This window comes from Melanerpes formicivorus, unplaced genomic scaffold, assembly GCF_026170545.1.
Source record: "Melanerpes formicivorus ecotype bairdi unplaced genomic scaffold, bMelFor1.0.p_v2 SCAF_1010, whole genome shotgun sequence".
NCBI lineage: Eukaryota > Metazoa > Chordata > Aves > Piciformes > Picidae > Melanerpes > Melanerpes formicivorus.
Window position 1 is genome coordinate 1 of NW_027143362.1, and position 19,411 is coordinate 19,411.

Here is a 19,411-nt window from a genome sequence, read left to right on the forward strand (position 1 = left end):
AAAGGAAAGGAAGAAGGAAAAAGAAGGAAAGGAAAGAAGAAGGAAAGGAAAGGAAGAAGGAAAGGAAAGGAAGAAGGAAAGGAAAGGAAGAAGGAAAGGAAAGGAAGAAAATGGGGGGAAAATAGAACCAATGTCGTCTCAGCTCCCAACGCTGCCAAATTTACTCCTGGACAAACTGGGGCAGCTTTCCTCTGTTCTTCAGTGCCATCTCAAGGGATGTTTTCCTTGCCTTCTGTGCTCTCAACAGAACATAGTCTGTTTGTTTGATCAGAGCTGGCACAGTGCAGTTTGCTCCAGGTTTCTGCCCGAAGCATTGCCTTCCTCTGTTTATGTGGCCACAACCTTTGTCTAATCCTCCAGAAGATCTATCGCAGCAAGAATGGTAGCAGTGACAGAAGCTATTAATGTTCTGCCTTCTCCATGTGGCAGCTGATCTGCTCTGCAGATCAAAAAGAGCAGATGCCTGCTATCTGCAAGAAAAGGGGAGAGCCACGATTGGTTTTGCTATGTGAATTTGTTTGTGAGCAAACAGGCAGGCAGCAGGAGCAGGGTCCACAAGGTGCCAAAGAACCAGTGCGTTGTCAGGGCAAAGCTATGAAAGCAAAGTCAGCTCTGATTTGAAGCAGCCAGCTCCCAAACTGGACCAAAATGTGAGGCTCATACAGGTGCCTTTTATAGCTGATGGAACAACAGAGGCAAGGATTCATGTGGCAGAAGCAGCCCTGGTGTAAAAGGCTGAAATAACCAGAGAAGGATTTTGCCAGCTGCAGGTATGGCACACTCCAGCCACACTGAGGGAGGCCACAGGTGTTTGAAGAAGGGCACTGAAAAGGAGCTTTTTGTCCCCTGGTAGGGGGGGAAAGTAAACAGAAGGACAAAAGATATGCAGAGGAACATCCTAACTGAGATCCTTTCACTGTGAGGAACTCCTCCTGCAGCCTTGACATAAGAAGTCTGGTGGTGGGTATAGGAAGTGTAGGCTGGGTGCAAGTGCCAGTGTGACAGTGTCAGGACTTGAGGCTTCTGGCATCACCAGAGCAGGTTGTGAAGGGCATAAACTGAGAAACCAAACACACCACAGGAAAGAGCAGAGCTGTGTAGTGATGACTGTACCAACTCTAGACCGTGCTTAAGACATAAGTAAATAAAGCAAAGCTTGAGAACAAGACAAGCAAACAAAAAATAATAGAAAGAGAGAATCATAGAATCAGAGAATCACAGACTCATAGAATCACAGAAATGGAGTGGTTTGGGTTGGAAGGGATCTTAACAATCACCTAGTTCCAACCCTCTTGGTTCCAACATCTCCTACCAGACCAAGCTGCTCAAGGATCTATGCAACCCAGCTTTCAAAACTTCCAGCATTGCAGCCCCCACAAACGTTCTGAGCAACCTGTTCCAGTACTTCACCACCCTCATGGAGAAGAACTTCTTCCTAATGGCTCATCTAAATCCAGCTTCTTCCAGTTTGAAGCCATTACTCCTCTCCTGTCACTCCATGCCTTTGTTGAAAGTCCCTTCCCCAGCTCTCCTGTAGTCCCCTTCAGTTACTGGAAGGCTGCTCTGAGGTCTCCCTGGAGCCTTCTCTTCTCCAGGCTGAACAACCCCAACTCCCTCAGCCTGTCTTCCTGACAGAGGAGCTGCAGCCCTCTGCTCATCTCTGTTTTCCTTTTGCCCTCAAGCTGTGAATGCCTCTTTATGACATGTCTTTAGGGGGAGAGCAGGCAAACACGTGAGAGGAACACCCACATTTGTACTTCAGGATCACCTTGCATTTGCCACACGCCGTGCCCAGTGAGTATTTAACACGCAGGCATGACTTCTCTGATTGCTGTGTGTACAAAAGTGCCCAGCACCCCTTGAATTGGTAGTGTTATACATTATACCTGCTTTCCACTGGGGTCAATTATTACCTACAACCTCCCAGCAGATACTAAGAAATTGCTTTCTGCCCATGGCTTCTGTTCCCAAAGAAGATCTTCAGCTTTTGTACTGTTTTCTTACATTCAGAAAGATTATCTGGTCCAGCGTGTCCAGTACATGCCAAACTGTGATCCTTTCTCCGTGGCTGCATGGATGCCTTGCAGTAAATGTTCTTTCTGCCCACATGCCATTTTAACCTGATTTAACACTTGAACAACCTGTCCCTTAAGATGTTTTGTATAGAACTTAAGCACAGACAGTTTTGTTTTGCACAGCATGCAAAGGTCTAAGTCCTGCTTAGAGCTGCAGTCCTTGCCCTGCTCTGGCAGGGGGGTTGGACTCAATGATCTTTGGAGGTCCCTTCCAACCCCTAACATCCTCTGACTCCTGTTACTAGTAAAGACTTTTCTAGATGCTTTGCTCCATTTTCACCCCTTCCTCCTTCAAGTGAGGGTATTAATGAGTTCTCTAACAAAATAAGTATGCCTGTCAACCTAGGTGATGCTCATTTTATTCTTCTTATGTGTAGGGCTCTCTGGTCATTGGGTTGTTTTCATGCTGTAGGTTCACTGGGTCCTTCACAAAGTGAGGACCATCTGAACTTCCACAGCAGCCTCATGGCCTAATTTCAACAGTTAGCCTCGGTGACCTTCACAGGCTTTCCACACCAGGCAAAGCTTTCTTGACTTTGGTAGCCTCCAGCCTCACAGAATGCTGGGGGGTGGAAAGGACTTCTGGAGATCATCTAGTCCAACCCCCCTGCTAAAGCAGGGTCGCCTAGATCAGGTTGCACAGGAACACAACCAGGTGTTTCTTTCAGTCACCAGAGGAGACTCCACAACTTTGTCTCTTTTGGAACCAGCAGAGTTCTTGTAGGTACAGGTGGGGTTTACACGGATAAAGGTCCCTGGCTTCAGAGTTGCTAAGGCTTTGTTGGTTTTTTTCTTACTTTGATACAAGAAGTGGCAGACAAGAAACTAAGAATCCCTTGAGCCTTTCTCAACGGTGTGTAGCCCGTGCTGCAGAATCGTTTTGGCTGGAAAAGCCCTTCAAGATCGTTGAGTCCAGCCATTCTCTAACTCTACCAAGGCTGGTACTAAACCATGGCCCTCAGCATCACATCTCTGCGGCTTTTAAACACCTCCATGGATGGGGATTCAACCATCTCCCCGGGCAGCCTGTTGCAGTGTTTAAAACACTTTCAGGGAAGAAGTTTCTTCTAATGTCGACCCTAACCCTGCCCTGGCACCCCCCCCGAGGCACAGCGGGGCTCGCTGCAGCCCGGCCGCCCCTCTCCAGCCAGCCCACAGCCCCCCGTCCATCTGGATAGCCACATGACCGCAGCCCTGGCCCCGACAGTGTCCCGGGCCCGCCGGCAGCAGCAGGTCGGGCAGCGCGGTGCCGGCAGCCGCATGGTCGAGCTCCGCCGCACCGCCGCCGCCGCCCCCCCGCCCCGCGCCCCGGGGCCACCCCGGCCAGCGCCGCTCGCCCGCCGCGGCTCAGCGCCCGCCCGGGAGGAATGAGCGACGGAGCGGCCGCTCCGCGCCGCGGGTGAGTGCGGGCCCTCCGCGGGGTGCGAAGGCGGGAAGCAGGGAGGGAGAGAGGAGGAGAGGGGGTGGCCCAAGGGTGGCCCACCCAAAACCAAGCTGACTTTATGGGGAAGCTGGAGGGAGGGGGGACGGGGCTGCGCGGAGGCTCCTTCTCCGCGCCCGCGGGGACCGGGACCCCGCATCCAAAGTTGTTCAAAGCTGGGAGAAGATCGCAGCCGGGCAGCCCTCACTACCCCGGGCGGGGGTTTGGTGGGGGTTGGTCTGCGAGCCGCTTTTCACCCCCCGTGTTGCTCCCGGGGCGGCGGGCTCCCTCCTGCCCGATGGCTCCAGCGGAGCCTTTCGGTCGTCCTTGGGATCTGACACTGTAGTGGGGCAGTTGTAACCCCCACCCCACCCACCCCCCCGCACGCACTGCTTCTCCGCACCCTAAAACTTTGTTACCTTGGCCACTTGGCAACGGGGAGAGAGCGGTGTGTGCGGCAAGCCCAGTTCCCCCCCCTGCCATAAAGCAGCAGGACCGGGCTGCCCAGTCTGCCCTTCCCACCTCCCGCAGATAACCACCGGTCGCTTCCCCAGCACTGCTCTGGGGAATGGGGCAAAACGGTTCAACCAAGCCCCGCGACAGTGAATTTGTTTTGCAGCCGCAGCCTTGGTCCCTTTCTCCCCCCAGCGCTAGCAGGTGGGTGCTCGATGCCCATTTGAGCCGCGGCGGCGGTGCCAGCACAGATCGGGGGTGTCCTGGTGTGCTGCGAGGGTGTCACTGCCAATAGCAGCCCCTGGAAATAGCTGCCGCACGCACCCAGCTGCTGTGCCACCGTGCGGTCCTGGGCAGGGGCTGGCTGCCAGCCCGCGGCCAGGCTCCTGCGGATCGTAGTTAGAGGTTTAGAAATACCATTTGGCTGTTGTACTGTGGCTCTTGCTGGTGTGAGGGAGCTGGGGTTGTTGGGTCTGGAGAAAAGGAGGCTGAGGGGAGACCTTCTCACTCCATACAACTCCCCTGAAGAGAGGTTGGAGCCAGGTGGGGTTTGGTCTCTTCTCCCTAGTAGGAGATGACAGGATGACAGCAACTGGCTTCCAGTTGCACCAGGGGAGGTTTAGGTTGCACATTCGTATTAGAAGCATCTTCAATGAAAGGGTTTTCAACCACGAAGATGATCTGGAGCACCTCTGCTATGAGGATAGGCTGAGTGAGCTGGGGTTGTTCAGCCTGGAGAAGGGAAGACTCCAGCTGGACTTTAGAGTTGCCTTCCAATTCTTGAAGGGATCATAGGTTCATAGGATGTCAGGGGTTGGAAGGGACCTCTAGAGATCTTCAAGTCCACCCTGCTGCCAGAGCAGGACCATAGAATCCAGCAGATGTCACACAGGAACACATCCAGAAGGGGCTTGAATGCCTCCAGAGAAGGAGACTCCACAGCCTCTCTGGGCAGCCTGTTCCAGTGCTCTGTGATCCTCACAGTGAAGAAGTTCCTCCTTATGTTGAGATGGAACCACCTGTGCTGGAGTTTCTATCTGTTGTTCCTTGTCCTATCCCAGGGTGCAAGTGAGCAGAGCCTGTCCCCTCCCTCTTGACCCCCAGCCCTCAGATATTTATACACATCTATTAAATCCCCTCTCAGCCTTCTCTTTTCCAGACTAAAAAGCCCCAGGGCTCTCAGCCTCTCCTTACAGGGCACATACTCCAGTCCCTTCATCATCCTGGTGTTTTCTGCTGGTATCCAAGGAGAAAATTCACTCTTGGAGAACTTCTGTTGTTGTTGTTGTTGTTAAAACTTGTTATTTTGATCTGAAAAGCACAGATTTTTTCCTGCCAAGCAAAATGGTACTTCTGGAAAGCTTTCGTTGTGCTTTGTTTTCTGAAGCATTGGTGGGTTTGTTCTTTTTGCATGGAGGCAAAGCAAACCATGAGCTGCAGTTGTGCATTATGGAAGGTTGATGGAAAATAAAGTTGTTTTAAAATCCCCTCCTTTCCCAGCATACCTGCCCCTTTCCTCCCCCACCCCCTGCCCCATTTCCCCCTTTTTCTCCTCAAATCCCAGACCACCTGGGCTCTGTTGCAGTCTCCTCCCACCCCAGGTGTGGCCACTTTGCCCTCCCTGCTCTCTCCCCTATTTAATCCCCCTCAGGAGAAGCAGCAGCCCCAAGCTGAGCCCATCTGGGCTGAGGATCCTCCTCTCATCACTGGTGAGTGCCTGTGGTGCACACTGGGTGATGGTGGTGGTGACAACAAAGGCCGGGGGGCCTGGTGGCCCCCCGGTTAGGTAGGGCAATGATTGATGACTACTCTGATACCATCCATGGGTGCTGGTTGGGCCTCCTTCCTGGGGCTGAGCTCCTCTGTGTTTTATCTTGGCTGGTTGAGGGTCTTGCCCTTGGCTCTGGGATGGGTGCAAAAATAGTGGTGGTGGAGCAGGAGCTGTTTAGGCAGGGTGGAGGAGGATGGTGTAATTACACTTTAGAAAGCTAATTCCCTAGCTGATGTATTTTACTGTCATTAGAAGTCATTAGCCAGACCTCGTCACAGCCATAGTGCAGTTTCTAACGTTACCTACTGATATTCTTGTTGGCAAGGTCAAGTCTCTCCAGCTTCTGAAGCAGACTAATTTCATCAGGAGTGAATTTTTATCTTGTCTTGAAGTTCCAGCACAGAGAGAGAATTCAGATGCTTCAGGTTCTCTGGCTTTACGATTTCAAGCTGATTTTCACCAGCATGTAATTCCTGCAGCAGCTGGCAGGAAGGCTGCAGAGGGACTTTTCATGAGGGTGTCTAGCAGTGGGTCTAGGGAGAACGGTTTGAAGCTGAGGGAGAGCAGGGTTAGGCTGGAATTTAGGGAGAACTTCTTCAGTATAAGGATGGTGAGACACTGGAACAGGTTGCCTAGAGAGGTTGTGGATGCCCCCCTCCCTGGAGGTGTCCAAGACCAAGTTAGATGAGGCCTTGAGCAACCAAGTCTAGTTGAGAGGCATCCCTGCCCGTGGAGGGAGGGAGGTTGGAGTAGATGATCTCTAAGGTCCCTTCCAACCTGAGCCATTCTATAATTTTATAGGAGGTGTTTAGGAGGAGACTTGATAGGCTGCTTGGTTGCATGGTTTAGTTGATTAAGTGGTGTTGGATGATAGGTTGGACGCAGTGATCTTGAAGGTCTCTTCCAACCTGGTGTATGCTATCCAGTTCTGGGCTCTTCAGTTTAGGAAGGAGGTTGGCTTGCTGGTGAGGGGCTTGGAACACAAGCCTTATGAGGAGAGACTGAGGGAGCTGGGGTTGCTTAGCCTGGAGAAGAGGAGGCTCAGGGGAGACCTTGCGCTCTACAACTATCTGAAGGGAGGTTGTAGACAGGCAGAGGTTGGTCTCTTCTCCCAGGCAACTAGTACCAGAACAAGAGGACACAGTTTCAGGCTGCACCAGGGGAGGTTTAGGCTGGAGGTTAGGAGGAAGTTTTACACAGAGAGAGTGATTGCCCAGTGGAATGTGCTGCCTGAAGAGCTGGTGGAGTCACTGTCACTGGAGGTGTTCAGGAGGAGACTTGATAGGGTGCTTGGTGCCCTGGTTTAGTTTAGGTGGTGTTGCATGATAGGTTGGACTTGATGATCTTGAAGGTCTCTTCTGGTCTATTCTATTCTCCCACCCAAATCTCTGTGATCACTTCCCCAGCACTTTACAACAGCCCCTTGCGGGAGATAATGCCCTTTTTTTTTGCTCTCATCTGAGAGTCTGGAGAACTAAGATGGAGCTCAAATGACCTGTGCAAAACACACAGTAAATTAACATAAGAAATGAGGCAGGGAAACAACTTTTTTCTTTGCTTCAGTCAGGGGATTAAATTGCCTCTCCCTAACTCCCTGCAACTCCTGAGAAATTCATGGGCCATTCCTCTTGCAAGAGCTTGAAAAGGGCAGACGTGCCTCTCCTGATGCAAGTGGTATTAAATATGCATTGTAGCTCAGCTCCCTCAGATAACTGAGTGTAAATTCATCCATCTTCCACTTACAATTCTGTTCCCAAATGTAGCAGCTGAATGCTCTCCTTTGTTTTCTCTACTTTGTTTTTTTGGGAGGGGGTTGGAGTTTTGGTTGTGGGTTCTGTTTGGTGGTTGTTCTGTTTGGTGGTTGTTTCCCCCCCTCCCCTTTTGTTTTTTAGAGCAGAGTCTTGTTAGCATTCCTCAGAAACTCATTAAAATGCTTCCCTTTTGGCTTATTCTCCTAATTTATTAATACCACAAATAACTTTTTCTTTGGTGACCCACTTTCATAGGTATCTGAGCATCAAGCAAAATTGTAGCTCATCAGGAAGGCAGCACAGGCTAATAAACAGCATCTCCAGACAGAGGGGAAAAGCAAGGCACTTCTCTTTCCTCGCCCCACAGAGGTCTCCACACCACATAGACAGAAAGCATTGCTCTATTCCACAGCTTACTTGGGCCCCCCCCCTTAGCCCAAAAGAATGCACTTCATCGATTGTGTGATGGATGTAAAGGTCAGGATTTAGGATTGCAGTTGCTCCCCTGGCTGAATTCAATTTTTGCCCAACATCCACACTGAAGAAACTGCTCTTTGCCTAAATATAAGTTGAAGTATTGGTCTCTGTGAGTGTTCAAACAAATAGACTTTCTCTTACAGCTCCTAGGGCAACCTCCCACTACTACACTGTTACCAAAACCATTAGGGTTTGACTGAAAACCTGCTTTCTGTTGAATTATCATGCCTGCTGTGTGAGAAGGACAGATTGGATTGGAACACTGAGCAGGAAGAACCTCCCCTGGAAGGGTTCTCAAACACTGGCACAGGCTGCCCAGGGAGGTGGTTGAATCCCCACCCCTGAAGGTCTTTCAAAGAGGCAGAGATGTGGTGCTGAGGGTTTAGCCCCAGCCTTGGTAGAGTTTAGAGGATGGTTGGGCTCAATGATCTTAGAGAGCTTCTCCAACTGAAATGGTTCTGTGATTCTCTGAAGGTCAAAAGGCTGCTGGAAGTGGTAGGGCTGCACAGGCTTTAATTCAGGGAGAGGTCAAGAAGTGTAGGATAGACTTATTTCCATGCTTCAACAGACAGAGAGACTGCTTCTTGTGAGCCAAGGCTTTACAGACAGACTTACTGCAAGGGGTGATTGATGAGCCTGTGTCCTGCAGACTACCCAACACTGCTGCTGTTTTAAGGGCACTCTGCTCTGTGGTTGTCCCAGCCCTTGGATCCTCAGCATTGCTGCCCCCTCTCCAAAGTCTGCTGGATGATAGCAATTCCCTAACAGGAGAGCACGAGGCTTGTTTGGTGATGTCTCACGAAGCTTTGCTTTCCATTTCAGTAAGTGTGGACGCCTGTGTCAGTGTGAGAGCATCATGGTGGCCTTCAAAGGAGTCTGGACTCAGCCCTTCTGGAAGGCTGTGTCAGCAGAGTTTTTGGCCATGCTCATTTTTGTCCTGCTCAGCCTCGGCTCCACGATCAACTGGGGTGGAGCAGAGAAACCCCTGCCCACGGACATGGTCCTTATCTCCCTCTGCTTCGGACTCAGCATCGCAACCATGGTGCAGTGCTTTGGACACATCAGTGGAGGCCACATTAACCCTGCTGTGACCGTGGCGATGGTCTGCACGAGGAAGATCAGCCTCGCCAAGTCCGTCTTCTACATCGTTGCCCAGTGCCTGGGAGCCATCGTGGGTGCTGGCATCCTTTACCTGGTCACACCACCCAGCGTGGTGGGAGGGCTGGGAGTCACTGCGGTAATCACTGCTCCTCCAGCTCGTGCACTAGACTAGCTTAGAGCCTAAGGGGATGTAACCAGGGTCAAAGAGAGCTCAAGCAGAGACTTTAACAGCTTGCTGGTTTACCTAGGCAAGGCTTAAAGCTCTTGTGGTGGGTTGAAATTGTGTGGGTTGAAATTTCCCTTCCCCCCCCAACATTAACTTTGCCAGACCAGTTCAGGTGGAAGCAAATGGAAGCTGTATTTACAAGCAGAACTACAGTCTACAATGGGATGCAGTGAGTCTGTACAAAATAAGCAGGATTTGCAATACTTACAGGTAATTACAAGTAACAAACAGCACAAGAACCTCCCTGGCTAAAGACCAGGGGAAGCTACTAGCTTCTCCTTTTCTGTCCCCACCCTGTACAAAAGGGAGAAAGGAGCAGAGAAAGTTGCTGTTAGGCTTAACCAAAGCAGTGCAGCCAAGGTCAGGCAGAAGCAAGTTAGCATCTCTCCAGAGTGAAAGCAGCAAGAAGATCAGAGCAAATTGTTTTGGCACAACCAGTTTAAGCTCCTTATCTCCCCAGTGCTATTGTTTAGAATCACCTTCCTTCTCCTTTTCACACCCAGTAGTGACTTATTTACATTTTACTCCTTTTCCTGCTCAAGATCGGTGAGAGATTTAAAAGGCAGAGCCTCAAACCACCGCAGCTCATCCTTTAGGGTGGCTTTATGCAGTGCAGCATCCCTGGCTGCCGTTCTCTTGCCTAGAACTTGCCCAGCTCTGATGTCAGCAGGTTGTCTTCATTTGCATCCCAGCATTTTAACCAGCACATGGGTTGAAATGCCATTTTATTGTGGGCTGGGGAGGAGGAGGAGGAGATGAATTCTCTGGTCATCATGTTGGGGGGTGTGTGGGGGAAAAACCCCATCAGTTTCAAGTGCCATACTTTCTGCCTTAGATCTCAAGCCTTGCTCTAAACCCATGAAGGAATGCCATCAGTTAGCCCCGTTGCAGGACTTATTAAAGATGCACTTGAGCTGCACACTGCTGAATTTGTAATTGAAATTGAAATTAATTAAGTCAGGGCTAATTAGTGAATTTATAATTGAACAGTAAATTACAGTGCTCCCAAGAATAAGGAAATAATAAAATGGGGAAGTGCAGCACTTGCAAATCCTTGTGTGGGGAAAAAAATAAACCAGACTGCTGCAGTCTTAACTTTGAAGCTCTTTGGTGGGTGGTACTGTGGAGTCTTCTGGTCTCAAGTCCAGAGGTAATTTCCCATGGCTCTCAAAATATATTAAACAATATATATGTGTATATATAAAGAAGCTTTTAAAGGGAGAAAAGTTGGGGGGGGGGGATGACACTATGGCAGGGGGGTTGGAGCTAGATGATCCTTGTGGTCCCTTCCAACCCTGACTGATTCTATGACCTAAAGCTATACATTTCATTGTTGGTTTTCAGTGTGTCCCATTTAGAGCTTTCACTGGGGCATACTTCATGTAGGTGATGTGTGGTGGGTTGAGATTACCACCCCCCAAACTAAGTGGGAGAGCTACCCCCAAAATAAATTGCCAGAGCGGCTCTGTTTGGGATGGAAGCAAACCAAGCTCTAGTTACAGGCAAACTACACTCTGGAAATATGAAATTCAATGAATATGCACAAAAGAGTAATTGGCCTTTGGGATGTGCTGCCCAGGGAGATGGTGGAGTCACTGTCCCTGGAGGTGTTCAAGAGGAGACTGGGTGCGGCACTTGGTGCCATGGTTTAGTCATGAGGTCTGTTTTGATAGGTTGGACTCAATGATCCTCCAGGTCTCTTCCAACCTTAGTTATACTGTGGTACTGTAAAATACACAGGAGATGTGCAATAGGTGTATATATTTGCAATATATATACAACACAAACTCCTCAGACCCCTCTTGATGGATCCAGGGGGGGCTGTTCACCTCCTCACAGGGTAGTCAAAACAGATTCCCTTGGCAAGGCCGTGGAAGGGAGAGCAAGCAGGAGTGACAGAAGAAGAAAAGAGAACTGTTTATGCCTCTTCTCTATACCGCCCCCCCCCCCCCCCCCCCCCCATCAGCAGGCCAATGAATTACATAGACCTTAGCATCATTTTGTATCCAATGGTAATCATTTTGCTTCCAGTCTTCGCAGTCAGGGACTAGGCTCAAGTTCCCCCTTCAAACCGGTCCCGGGGGGGTGGCTCTCTGATGTACCAAATCGCCTTTACTTCATCTCCGGTGTTTCCTTTTCCCTCCTTCCAGGTACATGGGGATCTCTCTGCTGGCCATGGGCTCCTGGTGGAGTTGATAATTACCTTCCAGCTGGTTTTCACTATTTTTGCCAGCTGTGATTCGAAGCGCAGTGATGTCACCGGCTCCGTGGCTTTGGCGATTGGATTGTCGGTTGCAATTGGACACTTGTTTGCTGTAAGTTAAAGGCTTCCCTTGAGGGGGGAGGAAATAGAATCCCAGGCCCCTTTATGGCTGCTTCAGGAGTGTGTGGAAAACTCTGTGCCCTTTATAGCTGCTGGAGATGTATCATAGAGTGATTTGGGTTGAAAGGGACCTTAAAGATCATCCTCTAGTTCCAAGCCCCCTGCCATGGGCAGGGACACCTCCTACTAAACCAGGTTGCTCAAGGCCAACCTGGCTTTGAACACTCCCAATGGAGCCTCTGCAATTTTTCTAGTCCACCAGTTCCACTACCTCACCACCCTCATGGGGAAGGATTTCATCCTCATGTCTCATCTAAATCCAGCTTCTTCCAGCTTGAAGTCATCACCCCTCATCCTGTCACTCCAGACCTTTATCAAAAGTCCTTCTCCAGCTCCCCTATACCCCCCTTCAAATACTGCAAGGATATGGTTGCTATATTCTTCATGGATCCTCACCAAAACCCTTTAGAGTAGCAGAAGGGTAAGGTTAGGTAACCTAACCATGGGTAGTCCAAACCATGGGTGCTGGAACATGTCCAGAGAAGGGCCAGGAGGATGATCAAAGGGCTGGAGCACCTCTCCTGTGAGGACAGACTGAAGGAGTTGGGGCTGTTCAGTCTGGAGAAGAGAAGGCTCCCAGGTGACCTCATTGTGGCCTTCCAGTATCTGAAGGGGGCCTACAGAAAGGCTGGGCAGGGACTGCTCAGGATCTCAGGGAGTGATAGGACTAGGGGGAAGGGAATGAAGCTGGAGGTGGGGAGGAAGTTTTTCCCCATGAGAGTGGTGAAGCCCTGGAATGGGTTGTCCAGGGAGGTGGTTGAGGCCCCATCCCTGGAGGTGTTTAAGCCCAGGCTGGATGAGGCTCTGGCCAGGCTGATCTGGTGTGGGGTGTCCCTGCCCATGGCAGGGGGGTTGGAACTGGCTGATCCTTGTGGTCCCTTCCAACCCTGACTGATACTGTGATACTAGTCTGTTGCATTGGAGGTTTTCTGCCTGTTTATGTGGTGACTTAGTTAATGTTATGAGAAGACCCAGGGAGGGTGGTGATACTTGCTGTCAAGATTAGAAGCCAAGCAAATCCAGCCATTGAATAACCATCTCCAAGACTTTAACAACAGGTAATGTTTTTGTCCTTGCTGTAGATCAATTACACTGGTGCCAGCATGAACCCTGCTCGATCGTTTGGACCTGCTGTCATCATGGGCAGATGGGAGAACCAATGGGTAACTGCTTTCATGCTTCCTTCACCATAGTGACAAACAGCTCTCAGGATTCTTCATACATCATTGGCTGTTAGTTGTCTGTCCCAGTATGTCCCATAGAGCAGTTTAAACTGGAAGTGTTTGAAGTGTGTACAGTAGGTCTAGGGAGGTTCTCCTCCCCTTCTGCTCTGCCCTGGTGAGACCACACCTGGAATACTACAGCCAGTTTTGGGCTCCCCAGTTCAAGAGAGACAGGAATAGAATCATACAATCAACAAGGTTGGAAAAGATCTCAAAGATCATCAAGTCCAACCTGTCACCCAACACCTCATGCCTACTAGACCATGGCACTAAGTGCCACATCCAATCCCCTCTTGAACGCCTCCAGGGACGGTGACTCCACCACCTCCCTGGGCAGCACATTCCAATGGCTAATAGTCTGCTGGAGAGAGTCCAAGGGAGGCTACAAGGATGATGAAAGGATTTGACCATCTCTTTATGGTTTAGTTGATTAGATAGGGTTGGATGATAGGTTGGAATCAGTCATCTCAAAGGTCTTTCCAACCTGGTTTGTTCTATTCTATAAAGGCTGAGAGCCCTGGGGCTGTTTAACCTGGAGAGGAGAAGGCTGAGAGGGGATCTGATCAATGTCTATAAATATCTGAGGGGTGGGTGTCAAGAAGAAGGGGCCAGGCTCTTTGCAGTGGTGCCCAGTACAAGGAGCAATGAATACAAACAGGAACCCAGGGAGTTTCACCTCAACATGAGGGAAGCTTCTTTATTGTGAGGGTGCTGGAGCCCTGGAGCAGGCTGCACTGAGAGGCTGCAAAGTCTCCCTCTCTGGAGACTTTCAAGGCTCACCTGGATGCATTCCTGTGTGGCCTGCCCTGGGTGATCCTGCTTTGGCAGGGGGGTGGACTTGATCTCCAGAGGTGCCTTCTAACCCCTGCCATTATGTGATTCCCTGTGGTGCTGAGGGACATGGCCTGGTGGTGCTAGGTTAATGATTGGACTTCATGATCTTGGGAAGTCTTTTCCAGCCTTAATGATGCTATGATTGTGTGATGGAGGCCATCCCAGGGGAGGGAAAGCGCTGACCTGCCAAAGCTGTGGTCTAAAGCTCCTTGCCAAGGGCTGCAGTGCAGTCTCCAGCACAGCAGTGTGGTGTTCAGAGGCTGTTTTGTGGAGGCTGTAGCTGGGGTGGAAAGGAAATCATACAAAAAGCTCAATCCAGCAAGACTGAGAGACTTGAGCTGCTAGAGAGGAAAATCCTCTGAGGCAGATTGCAGCCCCCCAGACATGCTGGTGAGAAGCTGTGGAAGTAATTCTGTCAGCTTCACGTTTCACCTGGTTCTGCAGCAAACTGGGGCAAGCCTAGAAAATGAGAGCAGAGACCCTCTGTGATCTGCTTCCCAGGGGAGAACCTGCCTCAGCAAATGCCTGTGGGAAGAGATGAAGGGGGTTGCAGTCTGGTCTTTGCAGACCAGAGCAGATGTTACCTGCTTCAATTTGAAAGCCTCAGCTTAACTAGGAGAGTTTGTGCAGGAAACAAATTGGATGAACAGATTGGGAGTGATGCAGTCATTTGCTGTAGCATCCCTCTAGGAGTCTTATTAAAAAACCAATTCACATTTTGAAAGGGAGGGGTGGACTGCAGCCCTGACCCCCACCTTGGCTTGCATCAAAAGAAGCTTGGCCAGCAGGTTGAGAGAAGTGATTCTGCTGCTCTGCTGAGACCTCACCTGCAGTGCTCTGGGAACCCCAGCACAAGAAAGACATCGACCTGATGGAGTGGGTCCAGAGGAGGGCCACAAAGATGATCAGAGGGGCTGGACCACCTCTCCTGTGAGGGCAGGCTGAGGGAGTTGTCAGCCTGGAGGCTCCAGGGAGACCTTGTAGCTGCAATCTAATATCTGAAAGGGACCTACAGGAAGGCTGGGGAGGGACTGTGTAGAAGGGCCTATGGTGATAGGATAAGGGGCAGTGGTTTGAAACCAAGGAGAGATTTAGGCTGGATGTCAGGAGGAAGTTCTGCACAATGAGAGTGGTGAAATCTCTGGAACAAGTTGCCCAGGGCTGTGGTTGAGGCCCCATCCCTGGAGATATTCAAGACCAGGCTTGAAGTGGCCCTGGGCAGCCTGCTCTAGTTGGAGGTGTCCCTGATGAGTGCAGGGGGGGTGGACAAGATGACCTTTGAGGATCCCTTCCAATGCAATGCAATCTGTGAATCTCTAAATAGAATAGAATTAACCAGGTTGGAAAAGCCCTTTGAGATCATCAAACCCAACCTATCACCCAACACCATCTGATCAACTAAACCATGGCACCAAGTGCCTCAGCCAGGCTCTTCCTAAACACCTCCAGTGGTGGTGACTCCACCACCTCCCTGGGCAGCACATCCCAATGGCCAATCTCTCTTTCTGGGAAGAATTTCTTCCTAACAACCAGCCTAAACCTCCCCTGACACAGCCTGAGACTGTGTCCTCTTGTTCTGGTGTTGCTTGCCTGGGAGAAGAGACCAACCCCCTCCTGGCTACAACTCAGGGAGTTGGAAAGAGCAAGAAGTTCTCCCCTGAGCCTCCTCTTCTCCAGGCTAAGCAGCCCCAGCTCCCTCAGCCTCTCCTCACAGGGCTATACTCCAGACCCCTCCCCAGCTTTGTTGCCCTTCTCTGGACACCTTCCAGCAACTCAACATCTTTCCTGAACTGGACACAGTACTCAAGGTGTGGCCTAACCAATGCAGAGTACAGGACACAATGACTTCCCTGCTCCTGCTGGCCACACTATTCCTGATGCAGGCCAGGATGCCCTTGGCCACCTGGGCACACTGCTGGCTCATGTTCAGCCTACTATTAACCAGTGCCTCCAGGTCCCTTTCTGCCTGGCTGCTGTCCATCCTCCCTGACCCCAGCCTGTAGCACTGCCTGGGGTTGTTGTGGCCAGTGTGTAGAACCCCACACTTAGATGTGTTAAATCCCATGCACTTGTAGGATCTGCATATTGCAGTGCATGTAAGGATTTTCTTGGTTTTGGGAAGTCTGAATCCCACATTGCTCCCACTGCAGCTAACAAGAGAAGCAGCATTGTCTTCAGGCCCTAAGGCTCCAATTCTGCAAACACGATACCATGTGTAACTTTGTTCCCAGGAGTTATCCTATTGAGGCAGATTTTTCCCACTTCTCAGGGGCTGCCTTGTTCCTACCAAAAACTGCTGTAGCTTTTCACAAGATTAATTATCCATACTCTGAGGGAGCCTGCCATTTATAACTAAGGCTATAAACAAATGTGCCATGGACAAACTTGCAAGAGAAGCTTAGCTACTGTTCTGGTCACTTGAGACATCCTTTTCCTCCAGAGCAGTGACATTGGCATTGACAGGAGCCAGGGGGCTTCTGAACCACAGAATCACCAAGGTTGGAAGAGACCTCAAAGATCATCAAGTCCAACCTCTCACCCAAGACCCCATGATGAAATCATGGCACCAAGTGCCATGTCCAATCCCCTCTTGAACACCTCCAGGGATGGGGACTCCACCACCTCCCTGGGCAGCACATCCCAATGGCTAACAACTCTCTCAGTGAAGAACTTTCTCCTCACCTCCAGCCTAAACTTCCCCTTTAAACAAATCCAGGCTTGGGTACTCCACCTCCTGCCTGGGCAGCACACTCCAATGCCTGACCGCTCTTGCTCTGAATAACTTCTTCTTAATGTCCAGTCTAAACCTACCCAGTAGTAACTTGAGGCCATTCCCTCTTGTGTCCTCTGTGAGAGGAGACCAGCACCAGCCTCTTTACAAGCTCCTTTCAGGGAGCTGTAGGCAGCAATGAGGTCTCCCCTCAGCCTCCTCTTCTCCAAACTAACCATCCTCAGCTCCATCAGTTGTTCCTCATCAGATTTATTCTCCAGGCCCTTCACAGCTTTCTTGCTCTCCTCTGCCCTGGCTCCAGCACCTCCACATCTCTCCTGTACTGAGGTGCACAAAACTGGACACAGTACTCGTGGTGTGGCCTCTCCAGTGAGGTCTGTGGTGCCAGTTCTGGGCCCCTCAGTTTAAGAAGTACATTGAGACACTTACAGGTGTCCAGAGAAGGGCAATGAGGCTGGGGAGGGGTCTGGGGCACAGCCCTGTGAGGAGCGGCTGAGGGAGCTGGGGTTGCTTAGCATCTGTTGGTCTCCTCTCCAAGGCAAGCAGCACCAGAACAAGAGGACACAGTCTCAAGCTGTGCCAGGGGAAGTTTAGGCTTGAGGTGAGGAGAAAGTTCTTCCCATAGAGAGTTGTTAGCCATTGGAATGTGCTGCCCAGGGAGGTGGTGGAGTCACCATCCCTGGAGATGTTCAAGAGGGGATTGGATGTGGCACTTGGTGCCATGGTCTAGTAGTCATGATGCGCCGGGTGCCAGGTTGGACTTGATGATCTCTGAGGTCTTTTCCAACCTTATCGAGTCTATGCTTTTCTCTGGCTTCTTCATTTGTTCTGGAGCTTAATGCTGGCCTTTATTTGCCACCTCTTTCTGCAGGTGTATTGGGTGGGACCAATAATAGGAGCAGTGCTTGCTGGTGCCCTGTACGAGTACGTCTACTGCCCGGACGTGGAGCTGAAGCGGCGCTTTAAAGATGTCTTCAGCAAGGCCACTCAGCCCTCCAAGGGCAAGTACATTGAGGTGGATGACAGCAGGAGCCACGTGGAGACTGATGACCTGATCCTGAAGCCTGGCATCGTTCATGTGCTCGATGTTGACAGGGGTGAGGACAAGAAGGGAAGAGATCCATCCAGCGAGGTGTTGTCTTCTGTATGACTAGCAAGAAGCACTGAAAGCAGAGAGCAGCCTGCTAGCACGTCCACAGATATCCTGCCACCTATTAAAGAAACAGATCTCCTCTAAACTGAGCTCCTGCCAGCTCTTGAAAGGTATGGTGTGGGCAGCTGCGTGGTCATGGTCTCACCAAACCATACTCCTGGCTCAGCTGGAAGATTAGGACTTGGCTATAATTAGGATTCCCCTTCTACTCTTCCAAATTAGGAGCTGCTCCTAGTATTTTCCTTCCCTTCTTTCCCCCAAATCAGAATGAAATCAAAAAGAGAGAGATGGAAGCTTTCTCCTTTAATAAACCAGTCAATAATGAGATGGAGAGAGAGGTGTTTAACATTCAGATTGACAGTTAAGATGTAGCAGGAAATGCCTATAGACATGAAGACCTACTTATCAGATTGTTCTTCTGACACTTAATTGGCTGTTGTCAGCTCTGATTAGAACATCTCCATCCATTAAGTGTTCTTCATGAGGTCCAGGGACAGCACCAAGAGTACTGGAAGTGTTTTCTCCCCAGACAGGCACAGGAGCGTCATTGCCACTCCTGCACGTCGCCAAACTACCTCTGAAAAGCAATTAACCCTGCTCTGGCTGTTAAAAATCAAATCAAACAAATTCCATCAGCCCATCAGCTTTCACTCCTGATTTGCAGTCTAAATTGTTACTCTCTGAAGGAAATACCATGAGCAAAGGAATGCTGAAGCCCGCTGTCAAAGCATCTGACTGTGTAATCTCCTGCTCCCTCCTGTCACTCTCTCTCTGGTGAAACGCTCTCCTGGGCTCTGGCTCCTGACCACTCTCGTGTTAGCAGGCTCTCAAGGTCACACAGAGAACACAAAGGCTCTCCTGTTCCTTAACAACTCCGATAAGAGCTATCAGAAGAAAAGAAGGCCTCTCTGTTTTCAGTGCGCTTGTTCAAATCCACACCTTGCTGCGCTCATTTCTCCGAACTAGAGGGTTTTAAATCACTTAACCTTTCTCACAAGGGGGTTGGAGAGGTGTTTGGGGTTGGGTTTTGGTTTTTTTTGTCTGGTTGTGGGGTGTTTTTTTTAATTGATTAGTGCTGTAGAGGGGTTTTTAACTTTTAACTCTATTGAAACACTGATTGGGAAATACTTTATAACAGATGATAAAAATATGACTGCTCCTGGCTTGGGGTTTTGGTGGTTGGTTGTTTGTTGTTGTTGTTGTTGTCACTTGATGCCCAACTGTTTGAACAGGATCTGTGCTGCTTCCAGGGCTCTTCGAGTCTTAATTACACCTCTGGCAAAGGTTTCTTGTTAGGAGAAGGTGCAAGCACTTGCAGGGCTTTGGAAAGAGAAGGGAAGGTGGAAGATGCTCAGTAATCAGTCTTGCCCTTCTAGAAGTGTTTTGACAGACAGAATGGCCCCAGCAGAACGCTTCTGCGCTGCTCCTGACTTACTGCTTTTGTCTCTGGTCTGTGTGGCTTTGAGTTTTGCAGCATGCAGCTGCAGAGCAGGCAGGAGCCTGCCATTGCTATTGTAATTGTATATTGTTATTTTATTGTTATTGGTTTGGAATTGAAAAGCTACTCCTGCCTGCTCAGCAAGAAGAGGGGGGGAAAAAACTTCAGTCCTGACTGAAAACCTTGTCTGCTCTTTGAATAGAATAGAATTAACCAGGTTGGAAAAGACCTTTGAGATCATCAAGTCCAACCTATCACCCAGCACCATCTGATCAACTAAACCATGGCACCAAGCACCCCATCCAGTCTCTTCTTAAACACCTCCAGTGATGGTGACTTCACCACCTCCCTGGGCAGCACATTCCAATGGGCAAT

The 19,411-nt window shown here is 50.1% G+C and overlaps 1 protein-coding gene across 2 annotated transcripts; it reads left to right on the forward strand.

Moving 5' to 3' along the window:
• The first annotated feature begins 3,286 nt into the window (after positions 1-3,286).
• Positions 3,287-18,761, forward strand: AQP4 (aquaporin 4). Of its 2 annotated transcripts, none has more exons than XM_068170978.1 (5): positions 3,287-3,474; positions 8,770-9,184; positions 11,425-11,589; positions 12,740-12,820; positions 17,317-18,761. In XM_068170978.1, exons 1-5 carry the CDS (start codon positions 3,443-3,445, stop codon positions 17,593-17,595), a joined length of 972 nt encoding a protein of 323 aa, XP_068027079.1. In that variant the 5' UTR covers positions 3,287-3,442; the 3' UTR covers positions 17,596-18,761. The 2 variants fall into 2 exon arrangements, with proteins under 2 accessions (XP_068027079.1, XP_068027080.1); XM_068170979.1 differs by lacking the exon at positions 3,287-3,474 and adding an exon at positions 5,626-5,657.
• The last annotated feature ends 650 nt before the right edge of the window (positions 18,762-19,411 follow it).

Coding starts and splice junctions, on each gene's coding strand:
- AQP4 (XM_068170978.1), top strand. CDS start 3,443: ATGAGCGACGGAGCGGCCGCTCCGCGCCGCGG. Junction 3,475..8,769: donor GCGGCCGCTCCGCGCCGCGG/GTGAGTGCGGGC, acceptor TTTCCATTTCAG/TAAGTGTGGACGCCTGTGTC. Junction 12,821..17,316: donor GCAGATGGGAGAACCAATGG/GTAACTGCTTTC, acceptor CTCTTTCTGCAG/GTGTATTGGGTGGGACCAAT.